This window comes from Nycticebus coucang, chromosome 3, assembly GCF_027406575.1.
Source record: "Nycticebus coucang isolate mNycCou1 chromosome 3, mNycCou1.pri, whole genome shotgun sequence".
Taxonomy (NCBI): Eukaryota; Metazoa; Chordata; class Mammalia; order Primates; family Lorisidae; genus Nycticebus; species Nycticebus coucang.
Genome location: NC_069782.1, coordinates 145241734 through 145254196, shown reverse-complemented (window position 1 = coordinate 145254196; position 12463 = coordinate 145241734). Strand labels below are relative to the sequence as shown.

The following is a 12463-nucleotide window of genomic DNA, read 5'->3' as shown; positions in this document are numbered from 1 at the left end:
GTTCAGGCAGATGATATAAAATAAAGAAAAGGTAGCATTTCAGAACAGTGTTGATCACGATTTATAATAACATCAGTCTTCCCTGTGGTTCACCTGCTCCAGCAGCACTGGACTGCTCTGGTGCTGGCCCAGAGAAAGAGGAAATCTGGGGGCATTCAGTTTCCACCTACCAGCCCCCCCCCCAAAAAAAAAAAAGACAGAGAGTTTCGGATGTTAGGATGTTAAGTTTTGGATGTTGATAGAAGTATTTCTGAACTAAATTATTGTGCCACCTAAGCTGGCTAAGAAAGGAAATGGGCTGGTAGCTTGGGAGGTTTCAAGAATGTAAAAGGGTAATGGTCAGAAGTTGGAAGTTCTCAGAATGTCCCTGAGTAAGCCTGAAGGGGAGACAGCTGCAGTCAGAGAGGGAGACACTCCAATTAGCAAGTTTGGAGGCGGGCATTTGTGGGTGATGTCATGAGAAGGTATGTGGGTGAGTCCAGGGCAGCAATGAGTGGAGGAAGCAATTGGGAAATTGGATTGGAAGTCATTCTCAGCATTCCATCAAGTTCACTCTAGAAGCTGAGGAATTCCCTAACAGTCTTTGCCCAAAAGTTGTAGGCCAGAATTGCTATGCTATAATAATGCAGGCCCTCAGAGGGAAAGAGAATCATTTTTTAAAGCTTTCCGAGGGAGCAAACACATACAGAAAATAATGGTTGTCACCTTGAACTTTTGGAATTCCTTTGCCTAGATAGCTCATGCACTATTTTTCATGTTCACAACATTCTTATAATGCAAAAAGGGGACAGATAAGAAGAACTATGGGACAGAGAACCTATACTTTATTCAAATAAGGTTCTCAAGAGTTAATTGACTCCCATTTGTCTTTTCAAGTCTGGAAGGAACCAGCCTAGAGACCTCTTGGGCAAGGAGGCAGGCGAGGCCTCACAGAGCCTACTGCTATGACCTGCTCCATCACTCTTCCTCCCAGTTGGCCAGAATGGGCTCAGGACAGCTGCTCTCCCAGGACAACTTCCCTCCCCTAGAGTCCTTGCCGGCTCTGCCAACAGGGACTGTGACACAGTTACAGTATAGCTCAGTCCCTTTGACTGAGCCTGCTTACAGCCACACCGTTCCTAGACTGGCCTAGTCCTAGGTCTGAATATGTCCGGTCACACTCACGCCAAATGTGCCCGCATCTCCTTTTCTCCTCCACCCAGCCCTACGCTCCAATCTTCTTTTATCCCCTACTTGCACAAGGGGAGAGAGTCACAGCTTGCTTCTCTGCTTTCTGCCACAGCTCAGGTTTATTTATGGACATCCACAGATCTCTTCTTAAGGTTCAGTTGGCAGCAAGCCACCAAGGAGAACCAAGAAACCCTCTGCAGAGTACTTGTCATCATTTCGTTTCAACAATATTGATAACACAGTACTACAGGCTAAACACTGAGCCTAGTGATAAAAAACCGAGGAGATAAAAACATAAATCTTTCCCTTTCACTGGACAACGACAACTGAATTAGAAGAGAAAGAGGCAAAATAAAGAAAATAAATAATTGACGCATTTAAATATTATAATATTGTTATTGTAAACACAAAGGGTTATTCAGTGCTTTACTAATGAAATGCTGCCTTTAGGCTAAATACAAATTCTCAATAGAGCCTTCAAGAACCAGGAAGGGGAAAAATTCTCCTGTAGGTAGGGCCACACCCCAGGTGATGACCCCAGGGGCCCTCTGCTAACTGAAGTACACAAAACAGATAAGCTCCAAAACCACTCTTACCTGATATACCTCTGAAGACCAAGGAACACCTGGGAGATACTAGTTACTCTCATTAGTTTTCATTATTAATAGATAAATCCATGAACCCACAAGGTTATAATCTCCCATTCATCATGCACTGTGGTCATAATTTGTCTCAGCAAGATTTAACAACATAGTAAACATTCTTCATTTCAGAGCAATGATTATTCCACATAGAAATATGCAAAATATATAATACTTTAAAAACTCAACCAGCCAGAGGCTCATGCTTGCCCAGTGAGTTTGTATCACTCATCTTATTCAGGGAAATTCCAATGTAGTTCTATTTTGTCATTGATACCCAGATTCCTATAGATGAGAATTATTTTCAGCGCAGTCTGTTTTTAAGGTGCATATGGACATTTATCAATGAGGTGAACATTCTGTACGGAATCCCCCTCCCCCTAGTCCCAGACAAACCTGTACTTTTCTGTCTCATTTACAAGGGCCAAGTTTGGTCTGGATACTGGGTGGGAGAACCTCTATTATTCACCACTCCCACTAAATAAATCCATCAGGTCTGTGTCTGAGAAGAGCACGGTTTCAGGATCTGGGCAATATTAGGTCCCATAAGGTCCTGGCTACAGAAGGTAGATCTGAAAATTTAAAGGAAAACAAAAAAGAATTTTAATAGGATTCCAGGGAGGAAAAAGACATTGGTAGATCTTTTGATTAAATGAGTAGTTATTATTTTGTAAACACTTTTGCAATATAGTATTGATTCTTAAGTAATTTCCCCCTCTTTCTTTTTTTGAGACAGAGTCTCACTTTATCACCCTTAGTAGAGTGCTATGGCGTCACAGCTCACAGCAACTCCAACTCCTGGGCTTAGGCAATTCTCTTACCTCAGCCTCCCGAGTAGCTGGGACTACAGGCGCCCACAATGCCTAGCTATTTTTTTTTTTCTTTTTGCAGTTTGGCCGGGGCTGGGTTCGAACCCTTCACCCTGGGTATATGGGCCGGCATCCTACCCACTGAGCTGCAGGCACCACCCTAAATTCCCTTTCTTTAATAGCAAAATTTTAAGATATGTCAATTTTTATACTAGTTGTAAATCTCAAATTATACATGGATTTAAACCATTTATAAAATTTAAACTATGTTTGAAAATGAAAAGGAAAAAGGAAAACTTACTTATATCCATATTTTCCAGATATATCTATCACCATTTCTGCTCCCAACTTATTATGAGAATGTTCAGATAAATGATTTTTCCAAATGAACTCAATACTTGTGACATTTCCAACATTATTGCCAGTTTCAACTAATTTTGTGTAAGTCGTGCCTGGTTTAAGTTTTCCACTGTAAAAAAAAAATAAGACTCTTAAACTTGTACTGGGTATTCACAATGGTGAATGAAAGAAAACACATCTGAGTGTATATCAGGGAAGAGAAAATGATATTTGTTGGCATATACTTGTAGGAGATTCATTCCTTCCATATCCAATGGTCAGTAGTCCAGAAGAGTATGGTTCTGAAGTTTGATAGAAGGGTGAGGTAAATGGAGAAAGCTTGGCTAGCTGATTTGTAAGGGATGCTTACTTAGGAAGGCATTACCATTATGAATTCTCCATAGTGAAAGACCTGGTCTTTTTTTTTGAGACAGAGTCTCACTCTGTTACCCTGGGTAAAGTGCTGTGGTATCATAGCCTTACAGCAACCTCAAACTCTTGGGCTCAAGAGATCCTCCTGCCTCAGCCTCCAGAATGGCTGGCACTACAGGCACCTGCCATGACACTCTGGTAAAAGATCTGGTCTTGGCTTTGTAGTTTCAGAAATAAGATTGTACTAACACTGGAAATCAAGAAACTGTCAATGATGGACTAAATATACACAAGAATATTGATCTATACACTAGAATCCTGTTTATCAGTTCACAATGGGCAAATGCTTCCCTTTTGTTAACCAGAATCCCCCCTCCCATGTCCCTGCTGCCTTCCTTATCTGCATGAAAGGAACTGGGTATCCAAACTAGTGATCAAAAGACGTCTTGGTGATTGGGGCAACAGAGCAGAAAGAGGTGGATTATGTCAACGCAAATGGCACATTCCGTCCAAGGCAAAATGAAACCTTATAAAATGTTTCTTCCCTATAATGCAAAAACAAAAACAACAAAAACCCTGCTTTCTGTGGCTTCTGGCACCCAACCTAACATCTCTTACCCATATAAGGATTACTTGACTCCCATTTTCTATGTCTATTGATAATGATTCACCTTCTGATAATATAGTCCCTTTTTTGGTTGTGTCAGTAGCATACATTGAGATACAGTTAGTCACTGCCTAAGCTACAGTCCAAACTGAACTTGTCCCTTTATTGCTCCCTATTACATCAACTTGCCTTATTTTCTTCCTAACCTATCACTGTTCTTTTACTAACTTATTGTTTGTCTCTAACTGCAATATAAGCTCTGTGATAAAGGGCTTCTGTTTCTTCAGCAAGCAGAACTTACATGTTTGTTGAATGAATAAATGAATGTTCCTATTCCTAGGGTCTGTCTTACTCTCTTACAAGTAGAATTCTTTAATTACCAGAGGGGAACTTTTCTTCTAAGTTCTTAAAGGTAATCATCCTGTCGTTCCATGAACTGCCTTCACTAGACACTCAGACAATGCAGCCAGCCCTTCATGAAAGCGTCATTAGAAACTCAATTAACTAAGTTACAACCGAAGGTGAAGCCGGACAAGAATAAGAATAGACCAGCATACAAATTCAGTTAGCTGACTTCATTATAAGACAAGAAATTTTCTGTGAACTTTAATGCTTAATTATTCTTAAAGAGGTTTGGACAACTTTGCGACAGCTTCTTTAGACATTACTGAAAGAACAGAGATGTGGAAACACTCCCACACATCATAAAAGAAGCACAAACTACACACTCATTTCCATCTGCCCCATGCCGGGTGCTTTTGTGCAGGGCACAAACCACACAGCCTCACCCAGTGTCCTGTGAGCCTCTCGAACTGTTCTGAGAGGGATGCTTAACGGAGCATGAAGAACAAGTAGGAATGAAGTGTGCAAAGACGGGGAAAAGTGTCTGGAACAAAGGAACAGCATGGCGAGCGAAGCCAAATGGTGGGCAGGAGCCTGGGTACCCCAAGATCTATACAATCACTAACTTATGCTTACAGGCAATTACTCAGGCAAGATGATGTGCAGAAACTCTGCCGGTGATTAAACCGATGTATTTCAATGGACAAAATAACCCCCAAATCTTTGCTTTTCATGTTTGGGCCCAGTATCTGAAGATAATGGAAATCATCATAAGGATAAAACACCTAATCCATTCATCTGTTTGCAGAGGGTAGTGGCTAATTAGTATGTGTAATGTTAATTTTGAAATAAATTACAGAATTAAACAATGGAAATAAAATATGTAATACAGAAATGCTAAGGCTGATCAAATAAAAGATTAAGGAAAACTCAAGCTAAAAGGAGACTTTAGCAAAAGATATGCAGTGAACATGTGTACTCATTATTCTGACCTTTGATTGTTGTGACACACACAGCCGGTATCAACAGGTAACCACTTAGAAAGCCTATTAGAAATTAACAGTTGATATACATGTCCTATTTCAAAAGTAATTCATGGCTTTTAAAAATGAAAAATACATTTTTAAATTTGTATAATTTTAAATGGACCAGATTAACATGCTTAAATTTGTATAATTTTAAATGGACCAGATTAACATGCTTAAATTTGTATAATTTTAAATGGACCAGATTAAAAATACATCACGTGTACTCTGCTGTCAATTTTGCCCATTGCTTTGTCATCTAGATTTACATTTTCCTGTCATCATTTCCTAATGTTTTTTGTTTCTAGCTGGAAGTAGAGAGAAAATGGATATTATGATTTCTACTTTATATCTACAAAGGATGAAAGAAAAAGAAAAGTTAAAGATAACAAGGCAGCCCATGGTATTCCAAGAAAAGAAAAGATTGCCCAGCTCAATAAACCAGTCAAACCGAGCACCACTGAACCCCTGTCCCTGTGGGAGGCGCCCCTTCCTCACTCTGCCTACCTGGCAATTATAAACTCTCCTGCTTTCCCAATGGTCCCGCCTACACAGAGAAATATGGTCCCTTCTGAGATTTCGCTTCCACTGAGTTTTACAGACAATCTGTGCCTCCAACCTGGAAATAAAAGAAACAAGAAAAGAAAGGAAGAGAGAGTCAAAAAATACATGCAAGAAGCATGACACCCTGGGCCTGTTAGTGTAAATATAACTTTCAGAGTTGTATTTGGACAGTGCTATACATATTCATGAAAAAAATACAGTGAACATGGTGAAAAACTACATTTAAAAATTCATATTAAGCAGAACTACAAAAGGGACTTCACCTAACAAATGCAAACGTTGTAACCTAATCCTATGTACCCTCATATTAACCTGAAATTTAAAAAAATCTTCTAAAAATAAAAATAAAAAATACATATTAAGGTTCACATTTTAATTTTCAGAATCAAATAGCTTAATGGTTTTTTAAAAAGAAAATTCTTTAATTACCCAGGCATTTTTAAATGACTTTTAAAAATAGAAGTTGAATGTCTTCTCGTATTTCCTTTGCATGTATACTTTTCTATAGCCAAAATTTTATTTCCCATAGTTTGACAGCTAGTTAAAAAAAAAAAAAACATCTAGAAGATCTATAGCGCAAGAAGGTGTGTGCTTTTATAATCACTTAGAGGACCCCTATAATCCATGCAGCAACTACCGTGATTTATTAAGAAACCAGTCTGGTAACCCTAAATACCCTTCAAAGGCTCTTTATTCACCCAGAGATAATGCCCAAACTCTCTACATGAACCCTTTACTATCTGACCCAGTTTGGCTCTCCCACCTTTCTCCTATTCTGTCTTTCTGGTCTCTACAATCCTGCCAGGGGCCTCTTTCAGTTTCTTTTCTCTCTTACTTGAATTTACTCAAACAATTCCTCCTGCCCAGAACACTCCCAGTTCCTGCTCCTTCTTATTTATTTTTCTGGAGTCAGACTAGAAATCACTTTCCCTCAAAAGGCTCCCCGACTTTTCTGCTCTTCATGTATTTTGACTGTGTCCCTACAGAAAGTGCATTACTTGGGATTGAGACAGATTTTATTTGCTGTCTTCTCCACTAGCCTAAACATAATGAAGGTCCTCACTGCATCCCCAGCCTGGCTCAATGCCCAGTTGTTTAGTAGACACAATAAAAACTGTTGAATTTTTAAAACTAAGTACCTTAAAGCATTACAATAAAACCTAGCCATAATACTTACGGGCAAATGGGGAATGAGACCCAGTGTTTAAAAAATAATATGATGTATTAGTCTTCATATTTTTGAGATGAAATCTATCAGCAAAATGACCCATTGTTGGGCAACCTTCTTTGGGACAATGGAAGCAATTTCCCTGGTGACAGAAAATAAGATGCAGCTACTGATATGGTTAGAAATGCTGCCCTTTGATAAACTCATGATATATAGTTAAATGATAATAAATTTTTGGAATCTAAATAAAATATGCATTAAAAAATTACTAAATTGCCTAATAGGGCACAATGCCTGTTTTTAAAAATAAAATGAAACAAAAGCAATTAAAGGGAAAAGGAAAAACTGTCTATTAGAAAAGTGGGTAGACACTATGAATAGATAATCTGTGGAAGAGTAAACTCAGACAGTAAATAACTGTGTAAAAATATGCTCAGTCTTACTCGTTAGCGGGGATATGCTAAATAAAACAAGATACAATATCACATCAGCAGACTCGCAAAAATTAAAACCATTGGCAATAGCAAGCACATGGAGTTGGGGAATTCACATTTGCTTCTGAAGGGAATATGAACTGTGTCAAAAATCCAACGTACTCAGCCCTACTATGAAGCTAATTTATAGCTTTCATATGAAGGCTATAACCGAACTATAGCATAAAACTATGGGGAAAGGGCCAAGGAAGGGGAAGGGAGGGGGAGTCAGGGTGGAGGGAGGGTAATGGGTGGGGTCATACCTATGGTGCATCTTAGAATGGGTACAGGCGAAACTTACTAAATGCAGAATACAAATGTCTACATACAATAACTAATAAAATGCCATGAAGGCTACGTTGAACAGTTTGATGAGAATATTTCAGATTGTATATGAAACCAGCACATTGTACCCCTTGATTGCACTAATATACACAGCTATGATTTAACAATAAAAATAAAATAAAATAAAATCAGCTCAAACATTTAAATTTTAAAAAAGTTTTTTGTGCATACAAAGGAACATTTCTTGAACCAGGAGACCCTGAGCTGAAAACAGTTAAGAAGCCCCCTTTGCAGCAGTCACAGCAGTTTATAAAGCGTAGAGGAGGAAGAGTGTTGAGCATTTTTGTGATTGGCTACTACCCAGTAACATTCCTTTTTAGGGCAAGCAGAGCTGTTCAGGATGATTTTTCTATAGCTGATTGGTTTAATTTCATAGAATCATGCTGGCAAGGAGGTGAAACTTATGTTTCTGTGTTTTGTTTATGATTAAAGCTAGTGTTTCAGGGAAATCAGGATGACTTACGTTTTTGGCTATGTGGTTATGGGCAGTTAGCTTTGGGTTATATCTAAACTGTGGCTTTCATTTTTATTTTTCTTTAACAATTGATATTTTTGAAAGCAATTTGGCAATGTCTAATACAAATGGAAATGCACATATGTGCTTTGATAATTTCATTTCCGTTACATGCCATAAAGAAACTTCCATTCAAGTACATAAGAAGACAAGCAAGGAGATGTGTGTGGCAGAATTGCAATTAACAGAAATTGGAAACAACCAAAACTCACATTAGTAGGGAATGAATAAATCGTAGTGGATTCCTACAATATAAACACATTAGATCTATATCTATCAACACAGATCTCAAATTTTAAAATTTAATGAAGACAGCAAATCCAGGAAGGAACTTACAGTATGATACCACTTACTTGATATATACCAAACACATTTCAAATAAGGTACTTCAATTCTATAATTTTATCTGTATGCCAGCAAACTTAACAAAATGTTAACTTTTTAGCAATCTGGGTATCAGTGTTTGAGTATTTGCTATTTTAGTCTTTGAACTTAATAGTTCAAAAGTTTAATTTAATAAGCCATGGATACTTGGCTAGGACTATAGTAACACAACCCATTTAAAACTCTATTTTTAATGAAAGGAAATTCTAATAAAATTGTAAGAGCTCATATTTACCAAGAGCTTGCTACTTGCCAGGTGCTATTCAAGTTTATGTGCAGTTAACTCAGTGCTCACTAACCCCCTCACTGCGCTTTTGTTCTCCTTGTCTTACAGATGAGGGAAGGGCGGTGCAGAGAAGTCAATCTATCCAGTGTTGCTCCTCCAGTAACAGATGAAGGTGAGTGGTGGCCTGGCACCAGGACCCCTTCCAATTTAATTAAAAAAAAATTAAGAGATAGGGTCTTATTGCATTGCCCAGGCTAGAGTGCAGTCACTATTCACAGGCATTATCACCGTAGCCTGCAGCCTTGAACCCCTAGGCTTAAGGGATCCACCTGTCTCAGTCTCCTGAGTAGCTGAGACTATAGACATACATCACTGTGCCCACTTCTAAATAATTTAATTTAATTGTATGACTATTTGGGTAAAATACATAAAATATGTCAAGGAAATTGACTCGTTCATTCTCTAGTTGTAAACAAAATTAGCATCCAAATGGCATGAGTCAGCTCCTAAGGATGCCCCAACCCTGCAGAGTAAACCCCTATCTCTGAATATACAATGACTCCGAAGGCCTGCTCCACCAGAGTAAAATGCCAGGATCCCTTAGCCAGCTCAGACCAGCAGCCATGGCAGGAAGAAGGGAGAGGTAGAGAAGAGAGAGATGATGTGGGAAACTCCAGTGTCTGGCTGCCACGCTTTCTAATAACAGTATGCAACCGGAGGATGGACTATGTGTGCCCACATGCCGTGCTCTGCATCGGGAGAGAAATGCTCATTCCTGTCCCAACCCCACACATGCTCACAAAGTGCTGCTACTTACAATAAACTTCCAACTGGAAAGCCCAGCTGATAAAGCAGGGGATTAGCTCTCTAAAGCACAAGAATAAAAATCTTTTCTACAACCCACTACAAAATAGATTTTCTTTCTCCTTTTCATAGTGATAACCAAATGAAAAATACATTTAGCTCAGATCTGGCACCGCCTGCTTTATGACTCAAGCAAAATCAGATTTGTACTTTGTCACATATTGATCCGTGTGTGTGGAAATGCTGTGTGCTACCTATGCCTTATTTCTATTCTGTATGAATAATTAAATTTTAATAAAATAATTTTCATGTTCTAGTAAACAGTAATATGTTTGGTTGTAGCTATTGATTGGTTCAGGCTTCTCGGGGCATCTTTGAAGATGACATTTAAAATAATGTACGCAGAAAACATTTTGCCCTGGACTTATGCCTGTTACACAGTAGCATCTAATTACTGCATAACAAATGGTCAAAGAAGCAAAATTGGATATGATCTTCAAAAGACCTGAAACAACCAGAATACAAATAGCTGGTTTAGTAATTCAAACCCTCCAGCAATCCCAGCTACTGTTCAGTGCTCAGCAGAGAAACAATCCATTATTCTCCCAAATGGCAGATGCTACCTACTCAAAGTCCTAATGTTTAGCTAGCTAACCATTTTTCAAAAAATTACTTTCCAATCAAATTCCAAACAAAATGTTTTACTTACTGCTTTAAATGATTTGTAGGACCTACAAGGATAAGCAATGAACGCATGAGGATTGAGAATGCTTTCGACATAGAAGTGATGACTCTGGGCGTGGCTGCACTCAACAAAGGAAATCACTTCTGTGAAAACAATTGTAATTAACAGCAATTAATTGATAACTGAAGAAATGAACCATTTCCTAGAAAGAGTAACTTTAAATGACAGTTTCTTGTATTTTCTGTGGACCAATTTTTTTGTATGACTCGAAAGGGATATTCAAGCAAGGTAAATAAATAAAAGATGACCTTGTGTTTGATACCAATATCCCAAAACACTTTCTGGTATCTCTGACAAAGCATCCTTGTACCCACAGCATCTCTACCTTAGATCAAGTCTCTGTTTCTGTTTCTGCAGGAAGGACTGACCACCCTTCCATTCAACCACAAAACAGACAGCACCATTAACCAGTGCTCACTTAGAGGTGTGAAAGAGGGAGGGTATTATAAAGAATGCCAAAGACAAAAGTAGTTTGCCATGGTCAAGCATGACATTATTGCCCTCTGTAGTTAGGATTACTGCAATAACAAGATAGATGTAAATACATCTGCACATTTTGAAGTTTTCATAGCATTTTACCCACATGGTTTATCTTTCATAATGTTTTTACTAATAGTAGGACTATTCTTCCCAATGACCTACTAAGCTTAGCTGATCTTGAGAAACTAGATTTTGGATTTAGTACATGTAATAAATAATTACTCTATAATAGTGGACTACAATGAATAACTCCTTCCTCAGCCTCCCCTATATGCAATATCAGGTTATCATTTCTCCTCTCAAGAGATGGAGCCTATTTTTTCATCTTCCTAGATTGTGAGCTGATCTTGTGATTTGCTTTTACTAATAGAACATGGAAGAACTGACAATTTGCAAGTTCTAGGCCCTCAGTCTCAAGAGGCTTTCCAGCACCCACTCTTGCTCCCTGGGAACCTGCTCACATTAAGCAATCCAGGCTAATTAGTTTGGAAGGTCATCTTGATGGTTCCCACTCTACTTAGCTCAGCCTAGCCCCTGGATGTATGTAGTGCCCTGGATTACCCTGCCAACACCCCACAAAGCAGTCTCACCAGAACTCTGAATTATAAACCCTCTGAGCCTGGGCAGGAAAATAATTGGTCTTTTAAGAAGCCATGGTTGGTGATGAAATAGATAACTGAGACAGCATAATCTCAGAAATGTAATATAGTCAGCAGAGATCAATAACTGGCATTGTCCTTTTTCTTAAACAAAAGTTACTCCTAAATTAGGTTTCTATAAATCTATAGATTTATATTCACAATTAACTGTGATTTAGACAAGATGGTTTGTTAGAAAATAGTGAACTATTAATTTTAAAAGTAATGGTTCTTAGTAATAAATATAATGTAAAATAAGACATCTTAAAGTCTTAAAAGTCATCTGAAGACTTAATGTGAATGATAAATGTACTTTTATATAATAAATTTCAGGAAATCTTATGTTTCAAAATGATAGCTTATGATAAATGTATGTTTTACTTAAATTAATGCTTTATAGAATTTCATATGATTTGTGTATAACACTTATACAGTTATATAAAGAAGTCTTTTGATCTATATTTTATCTTAATAGAGAGGATTTAAAGCCATAATATGAAAAATGATGCAAGAAAAAAGTTTTATAATGGGCCTTTTGTATGAATTTTGCTTATTTGTACTAGGTGAAATTGATTTTAATTCTTATTTGAGTGCCTATAGATTCACCAGTAGCAGTTTTTTAAGTAGACATTACAAGCAGATACCTCTTATCACATTTACTCTTTCAATGTGACTATTAAAACTTTGGAAATTATCCTTGGAGAGATAGAACCTTGAGATACTCTCAATGTTATGATCTGTATATCTTTCCTCTAAAACAGACAAATGAATGATCAAGTAATTTCATCATCTAGATATGCTAACTATGTGGGATCAG

General features: G+C 37.8%; 1 protein-coding gene across 1 annotated transcript in view; it reads right to left on the bottom strand.

Annotated features, from left to right (window-relative positions):
- Positions 1-1620: 1620 nt before the first annotated feature.
- The window catches only part of PNLIPRP3 (pancreatic lipase related protein 3), a 36472-nt gene continuing 25629 nt past the window's right edge, over positions 1621-12463 (bottom strand). Inside the window, exons 8-12 of the mRNA XM_053585093.1 lie at positions 10493-10611; positions 7047-7179; positions 5813-5924; positions 2922-3089; positions 1621-2383 (exon numbers count right to left, since the gene is read on the bottom strand). Coding sequence (XP_053441068.1) covers positions 2302-2383; positions 2922-3089; positions 5813-5924; positions 7047-7179; positions 10493-10611 — 614 coding nt within the window. The 3' untranslated portion in view covers positions 1621-2301. The remainder of the gene's footprint in view (positions 2384-2921; positions 3090-5812; positions 5925-7046; positions 7180-10492; positions 10612-12463) is intronic.